The sequence below is a fragment of the Ictalurus punctatus genome, chromosome 25 (genome assembly GCF_001660625.3).
Source record: "Ictalurus punctatus breed USDA103 chromosome 25, Coco_2.0, whole genome shotgun sequence".
NCBI lineage: Eukaryota > Metazoa > Chordata > Actinopteri > Siluriformes > Ictaluridae > Ictalurus > Ictalurus punctatus.
Window position 1 is genome coordinate 9,069,503 of NC_030440.2, and position 25,048 is coordinate 9,094,550.

The following is a 25,048-nucleotide window of genomic DNA, read 5'->3' on the forward strand; positions in this document are numbered from 1 at the left end:
GTCTTCCTTGGCCGACCTGCTCCATGTCTGGTTGTTCATACACAAGTGTGTTTTTCCTTTTTCAGAACATTAAAAATTGTTGTATTGGCAATGCCAACTGTTTGTGCAATGCCTCTGATTTTCCCTCTTTACTCAGCTTCAAAATGGCTTGCTTTTCTCCCGAGACAGATCTCTAGTCTTCATGTTTGTTTATCCTTAAACATATAAACAAATGCAGTCTTCATAGACATTCAGGGCTATTAATTGTTGAAATTGAAAGAAAAAAAAAACAAACAATTTAACAGGGCACACCCGGGTAATAAGAAACACCCATCAGTCACATGTTGCAATATTTTTGATTACTTGAATAATGGGTGGGTTCAAAAAAAGGTGCCATGTTCCAAGTTGTTTGACACGTCTAGACGTAAATATTCATATTTCGATCTCAAACCCAATTGTCCTCAGTGTATAGCAAAAACAAAAGAATAAGCCTTGCCTTTCTATACTTTGGAGGAGACTATAGATTTGATAAATTTCCAGAAAAACAGTGTTGCATTGAAAAATACAACTGTAAAGAATGTGTTTGACATATTTATCATCATAAACATTTTTTTAACTTTCAAATACATTTTACAGTTATTAAAATAAATATAACTACACATTTATTTCACATCAATCAACTGGATGCAGTGTCTGTACTTGAAAAATACACAAAGAAACAAAGAAGTTAAAGAAAGCAAAAATCTTCTGGAAAGAAAGAAATTGTAATGCTACAAAGACATCCTATACAATCGTCATATTGCCTAGTCCTATTTTACAGTAACAATACTCACAACAGAACAAAATGGTCTTGTGTCATATTTTAAGTGAGCTGCATTAGTTTTCCTGAGAGATAGGATATGTTCTGTCACTCCAATATCAGAGTCCATTCGGGTTGGGTTAGACAAAACGTCAGTTATGCCACTTAGACGTGTCATGATCAGTATGAATTCCAAGTCACCTGCAGGCTGATTTGAAGTTTACTCCTTAATCTAGTGAAAGATGAACATGAGACAAGGATCTGAAGCAACAAATGTAAAGTATGATGGGCCAAATTCTGCCAACAGGCTGGCGTGCCAACCACCTAACCATCCCGTGTGGTGTGAACAGTACACGTTGGTGTGGTCAATGAGGCGTCAATGATTTATTCACACTCGTGTTGACACTTCCAGCATCGTAATGCAGCATGTCACAGAGCACGCATCATAACAGAACGGGGATGGCGAGGTTGTATTGCTCCACTGGCCTGCACAATGTCCGGATTTTACCCTTATGGAGCTCCTCTGTGATGGAGGGGGAACCGGCTGCTCACAGCAAGTCCAGTTTCTAATGATGCTACAGTGAGCTCTGGTAAAAACCATTCCTGCATTATCCATATCCAGTTCAATTCATGCTGTTTGGAAGCAGAAGGAAAAGCAACACTAAGTTTGTGCGATATTGATGTCTCCCTAAACCAGGAAATTCATTACATCATAGAGTTTACATGCACTCTATGATGTAGAAAACAGAGCAGAAAACTCTTGTGCATGAGTGAGACACAAGACCATCACACCCATATGTGCTTGCTAAACATCCTAGTCCAGATTTAGTCTCCCTCTGCTGTTATAATAACCTCCTCTCTTCTGGGAAGGCTTTCCACTAGATTTTGGAGCATGGCTGTGGGGATTTGTGTTCATTCAACTACAGGAGCATTAATGAGGTCAGGCATTGATGTAGGGTGAGGAGGTCTGGGATCCAGTCGGTGTTCCAGTTCATCATAAAGATGTTCAGTAGGGTTGAGTTCAGGGCTCTGTGCAGGACACTCAAGTTCTTCTACTACAATCTTCTCAAATCATGTCTTCATGGAGCTCGCTTTGTGCACAGGAGCACTGTCATGCTGGAACAGGTTTGAGCCTCTTAGTTCCAGTGAAGGGAAATTGTAACGCTACAGCGTACAGAGACATCCTATACAAATGTGAGCTTCCAATGTTGTGGCAAAGGTTTGGGGAAGAACCGCATATAGGAGTGATGGTCACGTGTCCCAAGATGTCCATATACTGTATGTTCAGGGTATGGTGAGTATTTCTATAACAGTTACAAGCTCGGTCTGGAAACAGCTGATTAGTACCAGGGAACTTTTTACAGTGTTGTTTAAATGCAGCATCAGTGAATCCCAAGTATGCTTTGTCGTATAAAAAAAACAAAAAAAAACACCTGCATTATGTTCATTAATCTGCTTCAAGAAAACAGATTCCTAATCTGAATTTATTAAGGATTAAACCTCAGGCCTCCACACATACAATTTCAATTGTTAAGGCAACGATTAGACATTTGACGATACTATAGAACCTACTACAATACGATAGGATTTCATTTAGTAACCTCCAATCAATACATGATAAACTTTGTTCAGAATCTGGGGCAGGCCTACCATTAATTCATGAATGATGATGACAGAATATTTTAAGTATCAGAATTAGGACAAATGACCTTGCTAGCCTATTAACATTTCAGTAATAAATGGATAATGTACAATAATAAGTAATAATAAAAAGAGGACAATGTATATTTATAAAGCAGCAAATAAGTAGATACATGTATAATGAGTAATAAATAAGTACATAAATGCTCCACTGTTTAATTTCCATCATGTTATATGTTCCATGTGTTGGGTGTATGGTACTTTTTTGAAGCTGTTCCTATTCTGATCCAGATGTTTGCACAGATGCAATCATGGTTCACATGATGCATCAGAGAGATGAGCACAAGGATGTGTTGTGAAGTCATGTTTTGGGGCGTTACCCTAGCTTTTGTTACAGTTTCGATAGTGCTGGTGTCGCTCAATTAAATAAATAGTGAACTGAAAGTGCAAGATGCATAAATGAGGTTTATTGAATTATTTATTTATTAAATTAGATGTCTGTCATCCAGATGTCACTTTCAAACACTCCACACCTGTAGCCTCTCACTAGCAATAAATACAGGACATTGGTAAACTGAAATCTGGGATGAGCCTCTGTTTATGATGAAACCAAATATGAATAAAATACATTATAACCCATGAGCAGATATGGTGTGAATAGGATGGGCACGGTTTCTTATTTTTAGAAAACTTGCTAGAACGTTTCACAGACTCGAGTGCGCAACAAGGGACACAACAACAAAAAAAGTACTTTCACGCAGCAAGACGCTAAATATGACACCCGCAGAACAAAGAGCACATTCATAACTGCAACATGAGACGCTGTATGATGCATTTTTACAAAGTTCATTCATTCAGCCATGGTAACTCTGTTCAGGGTCATGCTGAGTTAAATTCAGCCCTACTCGGATGGGATTAGTTTATCAGGGGGATGTCGATGTAATTACATACGTTATATAATTTTATACACGACTCCTAAATATAAATAAGATAAATATAAACAAGATAAATCTTGCATCTGGAGAGCAATAAATGGACCACACAAGGTATGAATTTCTAGCAGGCTGTATTTTCTACAAGCCCAAATGTTTGTGTCACGTTGTCATATGATCACGCTTCATCCATGCGGTCAGACACTGGAGTAGATAAGACATGCTTATCTCACTTTGAGGCCAACCAGCAACATTTTTAAAAATACAATAAAACAATAACGGCAAAGTATACGAGAAGCACTCAATATTGTGATTAAGGTGTTTACATGAGTCACTTTTAGAATATTCATGTTCCTGTTTTATATGTTATAGAACAGAGATTGATTAACGGCGCACGTCATTACGTCCCCACGCCACGCCACGCCGTCCGACGTTCCCTCCAGAATTTCACATATCGACATACAGTTCTTCTTCCTTATGGCACCGTATACAGTTTTGGGTGTTTCAGTTTTAATTTTACGAAAGCTTTGAGTGCAGTTAATTATTTGTCATGCTATACGTGCAAATAGACGACTGCTTGAAGCCATGTGCTGCGTCCCAAACCGCGTACTTACCTACAATATAGTAGCTGAAATACATGTATCACTCCTATCATATACTATGCAAGTACGTGGTTTCGGACGCAGCCGTGCTCTCGTTTGCCATCAAACGGTTGAGCACTGCTGTGTGTGTACGTGTCCTGTCGCACAATGCGGTGAAAACTCCCACATGTTAGTGTGATTAAGGTGTTTACATGTCTGTAACGCACGTCGATAATGTGACTAAAACAGGAATACTCCACATGTCTTAATTCCATTTGTGTTTACTTCGAGTATGACTTTAACAGAATTAAGGTCATCAATAATCTCTGTTTACATGCAAGTTTCTTAATCAGAGTATTGTCTTAATCAGGTTAATGTTGTTGTCCATGTAAACATACTGATTGTCAGCTCATCGACAACTACATTCGAAACTGTATTCCAACGCAATGTTTTGGTGAAAGAGCACAAAATTAACCATGAATACATTACTGAGTTTTATCTAACAATACACAATCTATAGCTAACATCAGTAACACGGACACACGATAACAACAAGAATTTGTAGTCTGTATTACAGCAAATTAGTCAAAAATAAGGACTTAAAGACTTTCTATTTGTAGAAGAGAAAGCCAACAACTACTGTTATCCTTCGCTACGTTAGCTGGTCTGGCCAGTACAAAAACACTTCCCTTCATAATCAAACAGGTACTGCTCAATGAAGAGTTTCTATCATTTATTAAGTTTAGAACATGTCGTAAGTGAACGATTTGTCTGCTGTACATCATCTAAACCAGTGGTTCTTAAACTTTCAGCGTGAGGCCCTCTTTGTGTAGGGTGCATCCCTTTTGACGTTTTTTGTATTAACTTTTAATTTCTGTATTAACTTTCTCAGATAACAGACTACGTCCTCTGTCTAAAAACTTTTCCATTTTAATAGGTTTTATCAGCGTGTCGCTAACAATACTGTACACTAGTATATCAACAGATATACTCTGTTTGGTGTGTGTGTGTCTTAGTGTGCTCTGAATAATTGATTTCATTTATTAATATGTCTCATTTTCATGTACATCATAGTGTAAACATTCACAATCCCATCTTACATAGAGGTACAATTTATTTAAAAAAAACAACCAAAGCTGTACAATTTCTATACGGCACCCGGGTTGAGAACCACTGATCAGAACGCATTTGTGGCAGATGTAGAAGAGACTGGGTCAACTCCACAGCGTTCCACTATGCAGGCGGAAGTAACCATACACTGCTTCGAGTCATAACGGAAGTTGCGTGACGTCATGTGAAAAGGGTCTATTGCTGTGGGTGTAGTGCTAGGGCTCACATTTCATTTAAAACAAAACACGTCCGGGTTTAGGCCACGCCCATTTCTTGTTTAAATTCGGACAGAGATACTGGTATGAATTCACACACAGATACAGAGTCACTGATTTACTCATCTGTTTATATTAGGTAACGACGCTGTAGCCAGCCTATTAGCTAGCTTAGCCGTACTAACATGGCTAGCTAACATGGCTAATATTCGGGCTGATTAAAGTCCTGAAAAAGAAACCGAAATTAAAGAAGTTAGTTCAGGATATCGGATAACGCTCGGCTCCTCGGGTAACCGGCAAAACCGATCATGTGTCTCAGACTGAGGGCCGCTCAGGACTAGGCTGTGTCCCAAACCGAGTAGTACACATCATCCCGGCCTCCTACACAGCGGGCTAGAAGCAGGCTCGCTCCTGTACACTGACACACTAGTTAGTCCAGCAGTGAGCGGTTACGGACAAACAGTAGCTCTCTCTCCGGTTCCTGTCACCTGCCCGAGTAAGCACAGCGCTAACGCTTGCCAAGTGTGCTTACACGGACAACAAACAAACAAATAAACAAACAAACAAAATCCCGCTGATGCTATATGTGTCTGCAAAAGCACTAGGAGGCAATGTTAGCTCGTACCTTCCGAGGTCAGTCGGCAGAAAGGCCGCAGCAGCTCGGGGAAACTCAGGCTGTTTTTGCGGCTCAGTCTCTCGGCGTCGTCACTGCACAGCACCGCCACCATAGGCACGAACGAGTCCTGGATGAACTCCTGCACGGACTGGGCACACCGAGCCATGGCGGGACCCGAGCGCGGACTCTGTCCTCTGCCTTTAATCGAAGTAAACCAACTGCTTCCGAGTTTAAAAACAACTCCCCTACTGACAGCCCATCGCGGCGGCCATGTTGTATCCTAACAGTCAGTCGCCTCCTAATCAATTTAACTCCCATCGGGCACTGCGGCTCTCAGGCGACAAGCAGAGGACGGACCGCATTCCAAATACATCAACGTTGCCTACACAGTGTTCCACATAGGGTGTATGTAGGGTTACTACGTACCCTATGTAGTGCGTATATATAGGGAATAGATAATGGTTTGGGATACGAGTGTTTTTTCTTTACTTCATAATAAAAGTAATGCTGAGGTAAAAATATTAAAGGTAGAAATCATGTAAGCGTGAGTTTATTGTGTTTCAGAGTTCAGTCTGACATAAAGGAATGTTGTTAAATATATAACATGACATAAAATGTATTATAAATAAAATATCTGGTAAATAACGTGTACACGTTATCTGACTGTCATTCATTATGGTTTAGTGCGGGGACATTGGTATGAAAAGAACATAAACCCAGACATATGAAGACTGGGAGAATTCTCTAAAAATACAGTATATATGTATGGGATTTAAAACAAAATAAAAAAGGACTTAATTTTCGTTGACTGTTATGATGGAATATATTGTAATGCATATACCGGGCAGGGTTGGGAGGGTAACTTTAAAAATGTATTCTGTTACAGTTACAATGTAATCAGTAATATAATCCAAGTATCACAATATGAATGTAATGTAATCTGATTATTTTTTGGATTATTTCAGTGTCACATAAGTAAATAAAGTCAAGAGAAAAGCAATATGATCCAAAATGCTTTATATATCATTTCAGAGGTTAAAAACAGGTTCGATGTTTGGATTTGTTTTAATAAAATAAATAAATAAAAGAAATATCACTGTCCCTGATGCAGGTAACATTACATCACAAAAGCTAGGGTGACCATATTCTGGTTTTCCAAAAAGAGTACTTTTTTTTTTTTAGGGTGTATTAATAGCATTCAAAACAGTGTTACTATGAATGCAGACTTTAATACACTTGAAAAGATACACTATTAGCATCACATAAACATATATAAATGAAATTGGTTTCACTTTGCCCACGTTTGACATTTTTTCCTACATTCTTTTGAGTGTCCATGGAATAAAATTAAATATCAGATGCTACGAGTGGACCTTCTGCCATCATTTACACATTTGAATGACCATGTAATCATGAAATGAAAAATGACCTTATATGGCCAGGGGCATTGTTTCAACTTTGTTTCAACTCAGGACAGCTGTCATTTGCTGCTTTTGACAAGCAACTGTTAAATGCTGTACACAACAGTGCTGCGCCTTCATGTGTTCACTGAGAGTAGGCTAATGGTTGAGAGGCAGGAATTTAGCCAATAGATGCTGTAGGCCTTTTATAATCGACCAATTGGTATGCGAGAAGGTGGGAATTTCAGAGAGGGGTTAAAGCAATGCAAATATGCACACACAATGCAGTATGGCCATGTGTTTACAGAGTTTGCATGTTCTCCCCGTGCTGCACGGGTTTCCTCCGGGTACTCCGGTTTCCTCCCCCAGTCCAAAGACATGCATGGTAGGCTGACTGACATGTCCAAAGTGTCCGTAGTGTATGAAAGGGTGTGGGAATGTGTATGTGAATGTGCCCTGCGATGAATTGGCATCCTGTCCAGGGTGTACCCCGCCTTGTGCCCGATGCTCCCTGGGATAGGCTCCAGGTTCCCCGTGACCGTGAAGAAGGATTAGCGTATAGAAGACGGATGGACGGATGGATGGATGGATGGATGATGCAGTATTAGACCATAAGCATATCATAATGAAACTAAAGCCGAATCCCGGACATTTTCTCAAATTTAGAAATCCCGGCTGGGCGCCTTTTTAATCTCCGAAAAAGAGGACAAATGGTCATTCTTTAAATGAAGAAATTGTAAAAGCCTGATACCAGGTTACTATATACACTATAAGGCCAAAACTATGTGGACTCCTGACGATCACACCCATATGCGGTTCTTCCTCAAACTTTTGTCACAAAGTTGAAGACACAGTTGTATAGTATATCTTTGTATGCTGTAGCATTAAATTTTCCCTTCACTAGAACTAAGAGGCTCAAACCTGTTCCAGCATGACAATGCCCCTGTGCCCAAAGCCAGCTCCATGAAGAAATGGTTTGCCAAGATTAGAGAGGAAGAACTAAAGTGTCCTGCACACAGCCCTGACTTCAACCCCACTGAACACCTTTGGAATGAACTGGAACACTGACTGCACCACAGACCTCCTCACCCTACAACAGTGCCTGACCTCACTTATGCTCCTGTATCTGAATGAACACAAATCCAACATGTTTCCAACATGACAGCCAAGTGCCACCATCTAGTGGTGCCCACACTTTGTAAAAATGAAACTGCAGCAGTTATGAAAAACAAACCTGACAATCAAATCAAATAAAAATAAATGAACCATATGGTTTAATACGGATCCATATGTTTTTCAACACAGCTCAACAATTTTTATGGAGAGTGATTTGGCGTTTAAGATCCCTCCATAAAGCTTGTCCTTATCTGTAAGATCTGATGAACTCATTACCCTAATATTAAATGAATTCAGTCAGCTGGGTTATTTCCCGATAGGAACAAATACTTACTGGAATAAAGTCGGTGTGACGTTGAACGTTCAATATTCGCGGATATGCGGAAATTAAGGGACCGTCTCTAAAGTTACATACGATATTGTTAAACACATTTCTAACTTCAATAGCATTTGAAGGGAATGACTTACAGTCACATAACCCACTGTAAAGTGTTCACCTAGGTGTCAGCTATAATGCACACCTCTTAGATTTTTTATATTCATATGTAAATTAGATATGAATTTCAAAAATCTAAAAGGTCTGCGTCATACCTGACACCTCGATGAACACTTTACAGTTGGTTGTGTGACTGTACATCATTCCCTTCAAATGCTATTGAGCTTTAAATGATGGTATATTTGGTGTATGGGCCCATTCAGTAGTGAAATTCATATCTAATTTACATATGATTTAATAGCTTATTTGAATAGATATCAGAAATCTAAAAGGTGTGTGTCATACCTGACACCTAGATGAACACTTTACAGTTGGTTGTGTGACTGTAAGTCATTCCCTTCAAATGCTTTTGAGCTTTAAATTATGGTAAATTTTGTGTATGGGCCCATGCAGTAATAAAATACATGGCAATATTTATATATGATTTAATAGTTTATTTTATTAAATATCAAAAATCTAAAAGGTGTGCATCATTGCTGACACCTAGATGAACACTTTACAGTTGGTTATATGACTGTAAGTCATTCCCTTCAAATGCTATTGAAGTTAGAAATGTGTTTAACAATGTCGTATGTAACTTTAGAGACGGCCCCTTAATTTCCGCATATCCGCGAATATCGAGAGTCCAACGTCACACCGACTTTATTCCAGTCAAATACTTGGAGTCAAGCCAGAGCAAATTGTGACAGTATGTAAAATGCTAATTAAAAACAAAGAGGAGTGATTTGTAAATGTACTTTGATTTGTATTTTAAACAAAAAACGTAGAAAGACAAGGTATTTGATGTTTTATCTAATCAACTGCATAGTTTTTTTTAAGGTAAACATTTATTTTGAAACTAATGCATGGAACACGTTTCAAAAAAAAGTTGGGATGGGGTGATTTAGGACTAATAGTGATGTGACAAGATGAATTAAGAAGGTGATGTGAAACAGGTGATGCAATCGTCTAATCATAGTATATAAGGAGCCTCCAAAAAAAGCCTCGACTTCAAGAGCAAGAATGGGTCGAGGCTCGCCAATCTGCCAACAGATGCATCAGCCAATAATCCAACACTTTGAGAACAACATTTCATATAGACAGATGGGTAGGATTTGGGGTATTTAACCTTCTACAGTGCAAAATATAATTAAAAGATTCAAGAAATTAAAATATTCAAGGAATCTGACCTGTCTCAAATTGAGAATGTGTGGAGAATTATGAAGGCAGTGAAGGTCCGGTACAGTTGTGCAACTGAAGAAATGCATAATGGATGAATGAGGGGAAATCCACTTGCTAAACTTAACCAACAAGTGTCTTCAGTTCAGAAACACTTACTAAGTGTTATTAAAGAAAAGGTGATGTTACATGGGGGTAAACAGTCGATTATCCAGACTTTTTTGGAGTGTGTTGCGGTCGTCAAATTTGAAATTAGTGTATATTTTTAAAAAGAAATTAAATTCACAAAGTAAAATATAAAATAATGTTTTCAATATAGTACAGAACTGTATTTTCAGATGAATCTTTTTGTTTTGTTATATTTTCATTTTCCATACTGTCCCAACTTTTTTGGCCTGGGGGTTGTATATTGGTTTTCTATTAAGGTTTAACAACTATAAGGTTTCTCTTTTGAAATTGAAAGCTCCTAATGACCAGAAATATCTTGGCAAAGAACTAGTCAGCTGAAGGGAGTGGTTTTCCCCCTTTATATAATAAACTCTTGGCACAATGTTTGGACTTTCTCATTCTCTTTGTGCCACTTTACAAGTCAAATACACACCCAACAAATCTGTCACAAAACCTGAAAGGGACTAGCTTAGGACTGATATCAATAAGGAAGTTGAAGTGTTACAGAAAGTGACGTTGGCATACATACCATAAAAACACATTGATATGAGTTGTTTTTGTTATTGCTTTCAGTTAAGACCTAGCTAGGCACTGAAGACTATGGACCTCTCCACAGATGAAGACTGCCCAGTGTGTAGGGGTGCTTTACAGAATCCTTCACAGCCGGTTCCATGCTGTAGAAAAGTGTGAGTAAAAACGTAATAACATTTCACTATATCCTGTGAGAGGTTTTGTTATTTTTCTTCAGGCTGGGGATACTCTCCAGCTGATTATATAAAGCAGAATAATATAATACAGACAACATTTAGACAACAAGAATATGTAAACAACAAAAACGTGTCAGAGAAGCGATACTACTGTTTATTATTATTTTTTATTTACTGGAGTAGGTTATTGAGTTATTAGCACAGATTTAACCTATATATACTGTTTATGTGTACATATTCTAGGCTTGTAACCTATTAATAATCAAGAGCAACTTGCGTGGCCACAAGCCCTAAAAAAGCAGCTATATTAAAGGTCAGAACAGGTTGGATGAAAGATATGACATGTACGTAGCAGACTAGGAACCTTTGGAGCAACGAGTACATAATGAATACAAACACATCTCTGTAATGTATCCATTAATGTGCAAATCAGTCATAATTACTATAGATATACTCGGGCAACATTACTTAACTGATATACGTGTATCAAGAAATGGTATAGTACTTAAGACAACAAAAACACAACTTTCATATACATCAGTTAACTTTAGACATATGGTCGTGTTTTATCTTATCTTTTCTTATCTTATCTTACAGTCTAACTAGAGGTATGTATACATGTACAGTATGTTTAAGCAAACATATTTAGGTTACTTAGGTGTTTGTAGAGAGTGTATCATAGTAGTTACTCATAATGCACCACCTACAGTATGAAAGTGGACTAGCCTATGGCTTGAAAAAAAAAAAAAAAGAAGAATATTCAGGTATGTTTCATTAAAAGGAATATTGAATATGATTCACAAACATTCAGTAAAACATATTCAATACTGCTTGATGCCTAACCTTTTCAACCATAGACACACAAATCTCTTTTCAAAGCTTAAATTCTGTTAATAGGAATCTGGCATAAATTGTTCAACTCGATTTTAGATTAAACGAATTAAGCTCAGGGTTTACAATATCTCGGAGACGTTAAACATAATTTCTGATGAATGCGTACAGCAATTCCAGGCAGCTGCAAAGTGAAAGTATTTTTCTGTGGGGAAATTCCACTGCATGCCAGGTAAACATGCTGACAGTGCTTCCATCACTGTGTTACATCCAAGCTGAGTAATCATCTATTGTTATACTGTACTGGGGTGCTACAGAACTGTGCAGCTTGAAATAAATGGCTAGCATATGATTATATCTCATCTCTCTCTCATTCTCTTTACAGGTTTTGTCAGTCTTGTCTAAGACAAGCAGTTTTACTAAGACCCTGGTGTCCATACTGCAGGAGCCCCATAAATGACCGTGCTGCCCTTGCATTTAGGGTATAACCAGACAAGATTAGACATGCTGAGAACAGTTGCTGAATATATAACCTAATGAATGATATACAGTAGATTCTTTTTTTGCTGATCTATTAGAAATGAATTTTGTCACATAGACTAAAATTCAGCATACTTTTTTTTTTTTTTTCAAATATTTGACAAGATATTACTAGGCTGTGCATTTAAAGCATTCCTCTGCTGTTTCCATCAGTCTGCTATACGACGCGGCATCGGACTGCAAGCTAGCGGTGCCTCCCTTCAGACCACACGAGCTGTTGGCCCCAATGTACAGGCGTAAGTTCTGAGCAGATTTATGAACTCAGGATGCAGGGGTGGAAAAAGTACATCAAAAATATACTTGGATAAAAGTTTGTGTACCGTGTCAAAATCTTACTGTCTATCTATCTGTCTATCTGTCTATCTGTCTGTCTGCCTGTCTGTCTGTTATTTGGTTGGATAGTTAGATCCTTTAGACGCAATGTTGAATTTTTAAAGGCCGACATTTTGTTTTGTGGAAGGCAAATAATCCTGTAAAATGGTCGAAAAAGCCAATGAAAAGGACAGATTTTTTTTTTTTTTTTGGAAAAACTGGAAAATGGAATATGATGGTCTTTTTTTTTAACGAGTGTTTTCAAGGTCTAAATGAAAATGAAAGAAGTAAAAATAATGTTATTTCCTCTTGAAAACCTGATATACTTGAATACTTTAGCTTAATGAAAGTTTTCATATCCAATAATACTTGAGTAAGTACAAATCTTCCAAAATAGTACTTAAGTGAAGACGATGCCTTTATTTCTTAGATATACATTTATACATTACAGCACAGTGAAATCACCTCCCCACGGTATCCGAGAGCCTTAACCATTGCGCCATCACTGCCCCTTAAAGGCAATAACAAAGTGCAATTACTCGAAGTAAATTACTCCTGTTTTCCTGTAAATTACTGTTTTTTTGAAAATATAATGTGTTTCAAGATCTTATTTCTCTGCTGTTTTGTTGCTTTTTTACAGTCTCCTCGACCGGCTTAGGGCTGCAAGTGCACGGGATTCACAGATAGCCAGCGCTCCAAATGCCAGCCTGCCCAATCAGGTTGCTCCAAATGTTGCTGTAAGGGCAGTTCCAACACCAAGAGTCCATATTCAAGCATCAGTCACCTCCGCGCCAAATCCAGTCAGGGTCCAAGCAAACACCAGTCCTCAGCTGGACTTCCAGTCAGATGACCCTGATGACATGTGAGCTTACTTCATTATTTACCTTCATTTTCTCAATGTATTTAAAGATAAAACTTAAATCACACTGTGTGTAAGAGTTTTTCGTGCCACATTAATACGTGATTTATTTACAGGGACTGGCATGTTCAAATTGCTCAAATGGAAAATGCATCTCATTCAGGGTAAATAGCTTCAGTGGCATGGATACACACACACACACACACACACACACACACACACACACACACAAGGACATAAACGGAGTATGTACTATGTATCTAAAGTGTCATAAAATGTTATAAAATGTGTATAAAGTTTTGATACACGACAAGCCACCAGAACAGCTTCATCAAGTCTTGCCACCAATTCACCAGCTTCACCACTTTACCAAGTCTCAGAAACTACTGTATACTGGAGGTCTGAACACCATTCTTACAAAAGATCTTCCCTCAGTCATATTTTGATGATGGTAGAAAAGAGTGCTGTCTAGCATGTCAGTCCAAAATCTTCCTTCGGTGTTCAATTGGGTTGAGATCTGGTGACGGTGAAGGCCATAGCATATGATTTACTTCATTTTCATAGTATCCTGTAAAGCTCTGGTCAGGATAGAAATGTTGCATCATAGGATAAAAGCAATCAGTCAGAATAACTTTGTATTGATTTGTATTAATGTATCAAACTCAAGCCCCATGAGCCAATTCACCCCGTTGTCCATATTTCTACTGCTTAATATTTTCGCACTGGGTCTGAATTCACACCAGACCCATAAAACATTGGCTGACATCTAGCTGAAGCACTGATTACATTCGACAACCATCAGAAATGCACTGGTTCAAAAAAGTAGTTGCTGGACCAAAGACAGGAGAGATGTGAGACTAAGGACATGCATGCATACTGTATGTTCTTACCACATTTAATCCCATGTGAGTTCTTTGATATTTTAAATATTTAGAAAGCAGATATAAGGCCAATATATGTAGACTCTATAAGGCTTGCAAGACTATTCATTTTTTACTGCTCATCCAGTAGGCCTAATGCTGTATTTGAGTTTACCTCAGAAATGGGAAGCCAGAGCTTAGAATTACGTTATTTTTTTTTACCTCCATGCATTCAAGGTACAAAACTGTGGAAAAGAAACACGAATGCCTCTATGTTTGTCTTTCGTCATCATAAAGCTAGCCAGCTTTTTACCATATATCTACATTTCTTTACCATATGCCTGTGGACTAGTCAAATTTACTAGTCTATGCACCCCTAATGTGTATTTAAACAAATAAAATAAATCATCTAATAGAGCATACAGCTGAAAATTTTTCCAGTAATCATTTATTATAATATATTATTGTCAGAGTCACCATTATTGGTGTTGATCTACTGTATAAAGTACATAATAAGACATATAAAATTGTATAGCCTTAGTTTATGGTCTTTCATGAAAATAAGCATGCCCTGCGCATGGGGGCGGGGTCTTCCTGGAAGACACCACTCCCACTGAGATAGAAATGTTTCATCATAGGACAAAGATGAACAGCCAGAATAACTTTGTACTGATTTGCTTCTGTTTAAGAGGACAAGTGGATCCCAAAAAATGGCAACAAAATTGCATTTTATATCAGTGTCACTGTTTTTTTTTACTGTTTGAATTTCTGCCAAAATTCTTTTTAAATACTCTTACATTCACTGTTTTCTCCCAGAAATATCATCAGAACATATAACTGTCCATACTGTCAGGAAGGTGGCCTGGATGACCTGGATCTGCGTGATCACTGCAATGACAACCATCTCAATGACCAGAGACAAGTGGTCAGTAAGATTTTAAAAATGGGACTTAAAAGCACTTCATACTGATCTGCAATGCCATGACCTTTAAGCAAACACATGGAGAACCCAGACAACAGCGGTAGCCTGGTGAAGATTTTAAAAAGCGACTGATATGCAACTCTTTGTGTTTGTGTGTTGTCTCACGGCCCCTAGGTTTGCCCTGTGTGTGTGACGCTGCCTCATGGCAACCCAACTTACTCCAGCAGGAATTTCATTGGGCATCTCAACCTCCGCCACAGCTACTACATTGACGACATATCTGTAAGATCCATACCCCCAGAAGTATGCATTGATTGATATTAAAAAAAACACAAACAAACATAGATTTACACTAACTGTTTGTATTTTGCTTCTTTCCTTAACAGAATATCTACCAGACTGACGATGCTAACTTGCAGGATGCCATACTGAGATCATATCAACAAACATAAATGCCACGTTTTCCCACAAATGACAATATAACTTTGTTAAGACTATAACAGCATTAAAATGGTACGATTCTGAAACAGTGATATCTGGTTGTTTATAATGGATGCAGAACACTTAATCATACTGTATATGAATTTAATTAACTGTAGAAACTGTTATTGTTATTTCATCCATCAAATAATGCTGGAATTATACTCGTTATATTACTAGGTTTCTTTGATATTAATGTAATAATTTCATTCTTTTTGGCACAGGATACTTTTCAGAAGGAAGCCTTTCTTATAATATTTACTTATTCTAAGCTCCCTGACATGTCTGGATTTCTATTACTTCACATATTATACAAATATGTTTGCACATTCAACAGTAATTGCACTTCTTAAATAAGCTATCGGTATTACTATGCAGTGCTCCTTATATTTATACTACTTACATTAACTCCTTACATGTATTTTTTTTGGCATGTAACTCCTGACCTGTATTTATAAATGTGTACAATAAAAGAGTTCCAAAAACACAAGCAAGAGAGTATATTTGTAAAGCCTACCAGCACACTCAAAAGCTTTACTGTTATTAGATTTGATATATGATTTACTATAATCAGAAATCAGCAGTGATATCATGGTGTAATCAGATGGAAGATCTACCTAGCTTTCTTTATTATCTAAACGTTATATGACATTAATAATACCCTCATTTATAGCAGCAATATTGATCAGATGTTTTATCAGACCATCTTATCACAGACCACTGCCAACACAGCACTTTCTCTTCTTTGTATATATTTCTTGTGTATACACATACATATGCAGAGTGTGTAACAGCAGCGTACACACGACAGCAGCAACTATGGTCTCTTACTGGACATTTCTGGTTGTTTGTCTGTTATGTACTGAGAGACTTTTTTCGGTAAGTTTTAAGCAATTTCCTTGCTAATAATTCAAGCACATATCTGTGCCAGCAGATATATAAACCATAAATGGATATCTTATATCTCGTGTAAAAAATGGATCTTGAAATGTGCTATATGTGAATAGAAAGCATCGCATAATAGAAAGCATAGAAAGCAAAACTTTTCATGTTTTCATGAAAACATTCAAATATACTTTTGTGACCCCTATTTGCAATAAACAGTGCAAAATATGAAGAAAAAAGTTTTAATTTGACTCACCCTTGTACACTGCAAAACATGATATCTTAGCAAAGGAAGATATTCTGAATTAGATATATTAGTAAATATGTCTAGAAACAGGCTTGATCGTCTTGTTACTGTATATAATACTCTCATTATGAGAAATATAAGATTTTCCTTTCCTTTCTTCAAGATAGTCAACATTTTTGCAGCGTGTGTAGTATTTCTTATTATGAGGTTATTATACAATAAATATTAATTTCTACATTATCTTTAAACATTTTTACTGAAAAGAAATAATCGGATTCTACTGGCAGATCATTTTGCTTATTTCTAGTAAAATTGAAAAGACTGAGAAAATATTATCGGAAATATAATCCATTATACTGATGATCAGGACTTGCTAAAAATCATATCATGCCTTTCTCTTATAGTCAGCTTCGACTCTCTCAGGTAAGTACAGTATGTCTATCTATCTATCTATCTATCTATCTATCTCTCTCTCTCTCTCTCTCTCTCTCTCTCTCTCTCTCTCTCTCTATATATATATATATATATATATATATATATATATATATATATATATATATATACATAACATAACATATATATATGTTATGATATTTTGATGAGATCATTTCTGAGATTATTTTATATTAGGTTTAACAGAGGTGGACATCGATGATGGAAAAGACTGGGATATCATTGACATAAATGAAGGTAAGAATGAGATATTATACTAGTGTGCTGGAGTACATGCATTTATATTGTTGTATTTGCAATTGTATTGTATTGTTGTGTCTGTGTTTTATGCTCATGCCATGCTTGCACTATAAATTAGTTATCAACTGACCTCAAATTTCTGTGTAACAGAAGCAGGACTAGATCTGGAAGAGGGAGACATAGTGATTACAAAGGTCAGTGCATCATTTTATGAAGCTTTTGACAATTTTCTGTAATATTACAACTTATACTGAAAAACCAGATACTGGGAAGCAAAGGTTTACATACTTTTGCCACTTACAGATATGTAATATTGGATCATTTTCCTCAATAAATAAATGACCAAGTATAATATTTTTGTCTCATTTGTTTAATTGGGTTCTCTTTGTCTACTTTTTGAACTTGTGTGAAAATCTTTCAAGCACCACTGTATATCAGTGTCCATGGATATAATGTTAATTGACAGTAATCCAAATGTCACTCTTCCATGAAAAAATCTGTGGTTAACAGGGAGATGGCAAGAACAGTATTTTGGGTGCACAGTATCGCTGGCCAACCACTGTGCCTTACTACCTGGAGGACAGCTTGGGTAAGAACCTGCCTACTTTTCTGATCTTTTTTTTTTTTTAAACAAACAAACTACAAAAATTGACAGACTGAGAAGTCTGATAGATAAATTCCTGTCTGATATTGTAATTCCAGTAACGTCACTCTCACATTTTGGTTGTGCACAGAGATCAATGCTAAAGGAGTGATACTAAAAGCATTCGAGCAATACCGACTCAAGACCTGCATTGACTTCAAACCCTGGAGTGGCGAGCCAAACTACATTTCTGTATTCAAAGGTTCTGGGTAAGAAATGTTTGGACATTCACACACTTTTTCACACCAGAACCCAAGGCCATTTGTAGAGAAAGAGAAAACCGGGGGCAGACCAGACAAATCTCTCGTCCACCTAAAAGTGATGCGCTGAAGTTTTTTCCAAATGAGCTAAGGTGATCCACACCATGTGTGAAGGTGAAATACTGAGTTTCCATCCATCCATATATTCATCTATCCATTTTATGCATCGCTTATCCTACACATGGTTGCTGGGGAACCTGAAGCCTGTCTTGGATGGGGCGCCAACCCATTTCAGAGCCCAATCACACACATATTAACACACCAATTCACACATCATGGACAATTTGGAAATGACAGTTAGCCTACAATGCATGTCTTTGGACCAGGGGAGGAATCGTGAGTGAAGGCCCCCAAGGCACGCAGAGAACATGCAAGCGCCGTGCTGAAGTGGTTTGTAGGCCATGGTGCTTGCTGGGAGATTAAATTCATGGGTTGCTCTGATGTGACAGGCGGAGGCATGTTTCAAAACCCCAACCCCAGACGTGCGGGGTAAATGTGCTAACACTGAGCCACCACTATAGCAGGGAATGTGATTATCACCATTCTCATTTTTCTGTATTATTAGATGTTTTTCATCTGTGGGGAACCGTCATGTAGGTAAGCAGAGTTTATCAATCGGAAGCAACTGTGATCGTCTCGCAACTGTGGAGCATGAGTTCCTGCATGCGCTCGGTTTCTGGCACGAGCAATCCAGAGCTGACCGAGATGATTATGTCAGCATCATGTGGGATCAGATTGAAGCTGGTAACTACAACCCTGGTCAATCAATTTAATATGTTTAAAAAAGGACAGCACAGTGGGTAAATTCTAATGGTTTATAGTCTATGGATTGCATGTATGTATAGTCTATGGATTGCATGTATGCATGTATGGATTGAGTGTGTATGGAGTATGCACCCCAAGCTTCATGGCAGGATTGTAAACATGCTTAATTTAGTTTTATTTCTTTCTAATTGTACTTTCTATAATCAGCCTTTTTTTTGCATTATGGTTGACTCATTACACTGCATTATACCTAGGGAAGGAGCACAACTTCAACACCTACGATGACACAGTCTCTAGCGCTCTAGGCTTTCCTTATGACTACACCTCTGTTATGCACTACAGTAAGACTTCTTTTAATAAGGACACCAAACCGACCATCGTCACTAAGATTCCAGAGTTCACTGACGTGATTGGTCAGCGCATGGAGTTCAGTTCCAGTGATGTACGCAAGCTTAACAGGCTGTATAACTGCAGTAGGTGCAGCCTTTACCCTCATAATTCATTGTTCATGATATCAATAAAACTCTACCTTCTCTTTAATCTCTGGAGAAAAAAAAAGTCATTTTATTACACTCTCTGATTATATGTATTATTATTATTATTTAATATGGCCTATAATAAATGTACTATTAATATCTCCACCTTAGACCCTTTCAGCTTTAATATTGGGCCTAAGGAGGAGGCTTGTTCTTGCACCTTCCTCTTTTGATTATTGCGTTGTTGTTGTTTTACTTCCAGCCACATCCTCTACCTTCATGGACTCCTGTAGCTTTGAGCAGCCCAATATCTGTGGTATGATCCAGGGAATGGACCCAAAGGCAAAGTGGGTGCGTGCGAAGAGTCTGGACGGAGGTCCAAACACCGACTACACTAACATGGGCCAGTGTAATGGTATGGTTTATTACAGCTGAAAACAGTTTTGTAACATTTATAGCCCTTAAAGTGTATTCTATTGATCCTGACCGTTCACTGATAACACTTATCTCTTCTCACATAAGAGCAAACAAGGATGGAAACTGATCATGCTGACATTTTTTTTATTCTTTTTTTTATGACTCTACTAAGACAGCACTTTGGTCTTTACAATCTTTAGATATTTTAATGTCACATGACACCAACATTTCTAATAAGCACAGACAGAGTTTCTGTATTGATTTTATACCCTACCAATTTGATTATGCAACATTCTTAAATATGTAATGCAAATTAAATATTGACTATCTGTCAACATTTACATTTATTTAATACTAATACTTAACTGTTTTATCACAGGTATAGGTTTCTTCATGCATTTCAGCACAGCCACAGGGAGCCCTGGAGATAATGCTTACTTGGAAAGTCGACTCTTTTATCCTAATAGAAGACGTCAATGCCTGCAATTCTACATGTACAACAGTGGGGGTGCAGATGACCGGCTAAACATTTGGGTTCATGAATACAACAATGAAAACCCTAATGGGGTGCTGAGACTCATTCAGACATTCAGCGGTAATTTATTCAGTGATTAATTAATAATTGATCATTTGATCACAATCTGAGCATGCTAGTATTCGAGTGCTTAGAGTAAATTAGGTTGTTCTTATACAAAGTTACATGTACAACTTATGCATTATTTTCTGAGACAGGTGGCCAGGGAAACTCCTGGGAACTTCACCATGTGACTCTAGATGCGTCTCAGAAGTTTCGGGTAGTGTTTGAAGGGGTGAAGGGCATGGGAGTGTCCAAAGGAGGTCTCTCTCTGGATGACATCAACCTGTCAGAGACACAATGCCCTCACCATAAATGGCACATCCAGGACTTCACCAGCCTCCTTGCCACAACGCCTGTTGGATCCAAGATCTACAGCCCCACTTTCTTGTCACCTGATGGCTACTCTTTCCAGATTAGTTTGTATATTAATGGGTTATCAAGCAGTCCTGGCAATATGGCCATGTACTTGCATTTGAATTCTGGTCCCAATGACAGCCAGTTGAAATGGCCATGCCCATGGAGACAAGCTACCATAGCTCTGATGGACCAGCACCCAAATATTCAGCAACGTATGGATAACCAAAGAATGATCACAACTGATCCTAGCAAGACCTCCACTGACTGTAAGAACAAAATGAATTATATATAGAGTTAAAAACAGAAAGCCAGATTAGAAACAGATGGACCTCCACCACCAGCTCAAAAATACCATCTTTTCTTAGATGGAACGTTTCTATTCATGTATTAAGATTATCCAAACTTCTAGTCACAGAACTTACATGTTAATCTAGCCTAAATAGTTTACCCAAGTTAATTTTAGTGCAAGATAAAATCAGAATTATTATGGTATATTTTGACACATTAGTATGTTAAATAAATTACTGGGAATTATAGCATACTAATATACCAATACTAAAATTCCAACTTGTGGCAAAGGCAAACTCATTTACTAACATAACAGTAACCCAATTGGAAGACTAGCTATCTGGGATGACAAGAAGACATGGTGGTGTTTCCAAGCTCATATTCATGTATATTCAATTATACATTTTTTGCATAAGGGTTAAATGTGTTCCTAGATCTTTGTACTAGTTATTTGTTTATTAAAACATTGAATGATTTATATTCAACATAGATTATTTCAAGAATTATTACAATATTCAGGGGGACTTTAAACATCTTTAAGGAAGTAATATAAATATAATAAAAGGAGAGAAACAAGAAGCATGCAGAGATGTCAAATTTAAAAAATATTGAATTTGTTCAGGTGATGTATCAGTGTAGCACAAGGTATTTAACATTCTGGTTATAATGTTGAATGATATCTTTTTTTCCCTGAAGCTCTGGGCAATGTGAAATATTTCTGGGATGACCCACGGAAGGTGGGCAGTCTGATAAAGAATCCAGATGGTACCTCATACTATAGAGGACCAGGTTTGGGCACCAGCGCTTTCATCACACACAGCCGTTTACGGAGTCGGGATTTCATCAAAGGAAATGATGTCATCTTCCTCCTTAGTCTAGAAGGTGAATTTTCAGCCAACGTTTAAGAAAACAATGACAACTTTGAAATAGCTATTAAAATTAATTACAACCATGTTAGTTCATACAGCACCTTGAAACAAATGTCACACAGAGCATAATTCTTTTTATTCATCTTTTTTCTTGCTCAGATTTAACTGGACTTTTGGAGACGCAGCCCGTGCCTCAGCCTGCTGCCCCTAGTGAGGTGAAAATGTCTTCAGACAGTGCATCCACTGTAAACTCTACGGCTGCAGTGTTTTTTGCTTTTGTAGGCGTGCTTATATTGTTGATTGCAGTTGCGAGTGTGGTATATGGTGTGAAGAGACCCCACAGGAGTGCAGCAACAGATACTGAGGGAGGGATTGTACCAGAGAGAATGAATAGCTGTAAGTGATCAGAGAACATTTAAATAAATAAAACTTAATTATAATTTAAGTTTTTGGTGTTAATTATGGTCATTTCTTTCTTTGCAGAAACTGGCTCAGTTGGCTCACTTGATAGTGGATAATTGTCATGGTATCTAATTGGTTTGCATTTTAAAATTAAACTGAATATATAACTGCTTGCCATATTTGACATTTAAAATTAAAATGTGCAAAACAGAAATGTAATAAAAGTTGAAACTACATTCACTCCTGCTTTTCATCAGTGAAAAAATAAAAAACCTAAAATAAATAGTGCTCAAACTATTTATTAATTACTAACAATGAACACTACAGACAATAATGCATGAGAATATACAACAATGCCACAAATCCATGATCATGTCTAGAGACCATTGCTTTAGTCCTCTTATCATCAGATGAGGAAGACCACATCCTCAGACACCATGACCTGGTTATCATCCTGCATGCACTCCAAAAGTAATTTGACCTCTTGCTGGTCAAATTCTCCAGATTGGCCTTTGTTAATGTGGGTGAAAAGGTCTGGAATTGGCACAGACTGAGACCTGGTCACCTTGAATGCTTTCAGGAGGGATGCCTTGAAAACCTTCATTCTGAAACAAAGGTGAATAAATAAAAAACAGGTCAGACAATGAACAGAAAGTTCAGAGAGAAGTAGGTCATAACCAAATCATACAAAAATGAGAGCAAAAATAATCGTATGATCAGGTACATTAGTACTGTACTTGGAAGATTCTATAGTACAAGGGAATGAGGATAGGGAAACAATATTGCAGGAAGTATATATTTTAAAACAAACAAACAAACAAACAAACAAACAAACAAACAAACACACAGGTTAAAAGGAAAGTTACAAAACCCAACCTATCTTGACTGATGTCAGTCTTCTTCCTTTGGCTACTCCTCTGAGACACTGGTCTGGTTGGCTGACTGGGTTGGGCTATTGTAAAAGAGAGGATAAGCAGCTTTATCAAACAAACTGCTACATGTGTAAGGGTAAAAATAATGGAAACAGTTTGCGTGGTCATGTTGGCATGTGAGAGAAATCTCTGACTGTTTTCATCCTCTGTAAAGTCATATGGGTCATCAAAGTCTCCAGCCATTGTTGAATCCATATCATCTTTAGATACACAAGATCGTTTCCTGTGAACAGTACCAATCCATGTGTCAGTCACATCAGATTTAAAGCTCCTCCTCCTCCCATCACCACCACCAATAACAATAATAATCTCATACCTGACACTTCTCTGGCTTTGGGTCTCCTGGCTCAGAGTTGTATTTATCTCTGCCTCCACACCATCTTCAGGAAGTTTCCTCTTCTTATTCTTTTCCAGAATCTACACAAACCAATTATAATAGACTTTTGGTTTTAGTAGATATTTTCAATTAAATATAAATAAATAAGCTCATCCCACTGTTACCTTTTTGAAGTAGGCAAACTGCATGAGCGCCAGTGCAACCTCTGCATCTGCCAATTCAATGGATTTACTCATGCGGGCTTTAGCATGGGCTGTGGCCAACCTGATCATAGTCTCTAGGGCACGTGCTGTGACAGGCATGGTCTGTAGCAATGTTTAAAACCAAATTATTGAAAAACAAGACATAAAATGTCTCAATTACTAAAACTTGAGATGATGACAGACTACATAATTCAAAGCGAGATCCTGGATACACACCCTTGCCAAGTCGTTATTGACTTGGTCGTGGCTTCTCAATTTGGTGTACTCCTCGGCTATGTAGTCTGAGGCCTCCTGAGTCAGAACTGGTTTCACTAGTTTAGCCACATGGATGTATTTCCTGATAAACTCCATGGTGACAATCTTTTCTCTGAAATTCCAATTTTGGTCATGGGTTTATGAAAGATATCCTCATTCCACCATCCACCTTGTTTAAAACTTTACCATTTACAGTTTGCTACTTTGATGGGGTGCACTGATGAAAGGGACATCATTTTGATGTGAACGCAATGCAATTTAGACTTACTTTTTCTTCCTGTGGCCATGGAGGACATTGTCCTTTTTCTCATAGATCTGCAGCTCCTGTTCAGTGGCCTCAGTGATGTTTGGGTCCTCTGTGGTAAACATGTCCACTGTACTTCCCAATGGCATCGCTATTGATGTGCACAAAATAAAAAGTTGGTCTTAGTACATTGTACACCAAGAGACATATTGCCATATGGACAGAATTATAACCAATTCACAGATGGAACAGTAGAACATGTAAAAGCTCTGCATGCTGCATTCTCTGAAAATTTGTATAATTTTCTCTAAATTCAGGGATTGTCGATTCCCAAGTAACAATTTATTTACTTCTCACATTAGTTACCCAGAAGGGCAAAGACTGAAAAATAGGCTGATTTCACAGACACATTAAGCCACTGCTGCTTATGCAATGTACTTGAAGTTAAATGCACTTGAAGGAACATGCCAACTACC

The 25,048-nt window shown here is 37.7% G+C and overlaps 4 protein-coding genes across 12 annotated transcripts in view; 2 read left to right on the forward strand and 2 right to left on the reverse strand.

Moving 5' to 3' along the window:
* The window catches only part of trappc8 (trafficking protein particle complex subunit 8), a 32,355-nt gene extending 26,166 nt beyond the window's left edge, over positions 1 to 6,189 (reverse strand). For all 3 annotated transcript variants that reach the window (XM_017456249.3, XM_017456248.3, XM_017456247.3), the window contains exon 1: positions 5,883 to 6,189. In XM_017456249.3, coding sequence (XP_017311738.1) covers positions 5,883 to 6,039 — 157 coding nt within the window. In that variant the 5' untranslated portion in view covers positions 6,040 to 6,189. The remainder of the gene's footprint in view (positions 1 to 5,882) is intronic.
* A 3,368-nt stretch (positions 6,190 to 9,557) lies between these two features.
* Positions 9,558 to 16,222, forward strand: LOC108257521 (E3 ubiquitin-protein ligase RNF138). 2 transcript variants are annotated; one of them, XM_017455377.3, is made up of 9 exons: positions 9,558 to 9,573; positions 10,785 to 10,897; positions 12,135 to 12,231; positions 12,443 to 12,525; positions 13,242 to 13,463; positions 13,577 to 13,624; positions 15,137 to 15,245; positions 15,417 to 15,524; positions 15,629 to 16,222. In XM_017455377.3, the coding sequence occupies exons 2-9, from the start codon at positions 10,812 to 10,814 to the stop codon at positions 15,692 to 15,694; spliced, it is 819 nt and encodes a 272-aa protein (XP_017310866.1). In that variant the 5' UTR covers positions 9,558 to 9,573; positions 10,785 to 10,811; the 3' UTR covers positions 15,695 to 16,222. The 2 variants fall into 2 exon arrangements, with proteins under 2 accessions (XP_017310866.1, XP_053531853.1); XM_053675878.1 differs by lacking the exon at positions 9,558 to 9,573 and adding an exon at positions 9,907 to 9,972.
* Positions 16,223 to 16,490: 268 nt separating this feature from the next.
* mep1ba (meprin A subunit beta a) lies at positions 16,491 to 22,836 on the forward strand. Its single transcript, XM_017456605.3, has 14 exons — positions 16,491 to 16,601; positions 17,259 to 17,277; positions 17,485 to 17,544; positions 17,698 to 17,741; positions 18,058 to 18,136; positions 18,282 to 18,399; positions 19,016 to 19,194; positions 19,470 to 19,688; positions 19,954 to 20,106; positions 20,488 to 20,703; positions 20,841 to 21,308; positions 22,027 to 22,212; positions 22,359 to 22,595; positions 22,683 to 22,836. Coding segments are annotated over exons 1-14 (2,040 nt in total). The 5' UTR covers positions 16,491 to 16,541; the 3' UTR covers positions 22,685 to 22,836.
* Positions 22,837 to 22,884: 48 nt separating this feature from the next.
* Positions 22,885 to 25,048, reverse strand: part of mcm3l (MCM3 minichromosome maintenance deficient 3 (S. cerevisiae), like) — a 103,967-nt gene continuing 101,803 nt past the window's right edge. For all 6 annotated transcript variants that reach the window (XM_053675572.1, XM_053675571.1, XM_017456603.3 and 3 more), the window contains 7 exons: positions 24,597 to 24,723; positions 24,290 to 24,440; positions 24,035 to 24,175; positions 23,850 to 23,950; positions 23,668 to 23,756; positions 23,478 to 23,553; positions 22,885 to 23,206 (listed from right to left, as the gene is read on the reverse strand). In XM_053675572.1, coding sequence (XP_053531547.1) covers positions 23,008 to 23,206; positions 23,478 to 23,553; positions 23,668 to 23,756; positions 23,850 to 23,950; positions 24,035 to 24,175; positions 24,290 to 24,440; positions 24,597 to 24,723 — 884 coding nt within the window. In that variant the 3' untranslated portion in view covers positions 22,885 to 23,007. The remainder of the gene's footprint in view (positions 23,207 to 23,477; positions 23,554 to 23,667; positions 23,757 to 23,849; positions 23,951 to 24,034; positions 24,176 to 24,289; positions 24,441 to 24,596; positions 24,724 to 25,048) is intronic.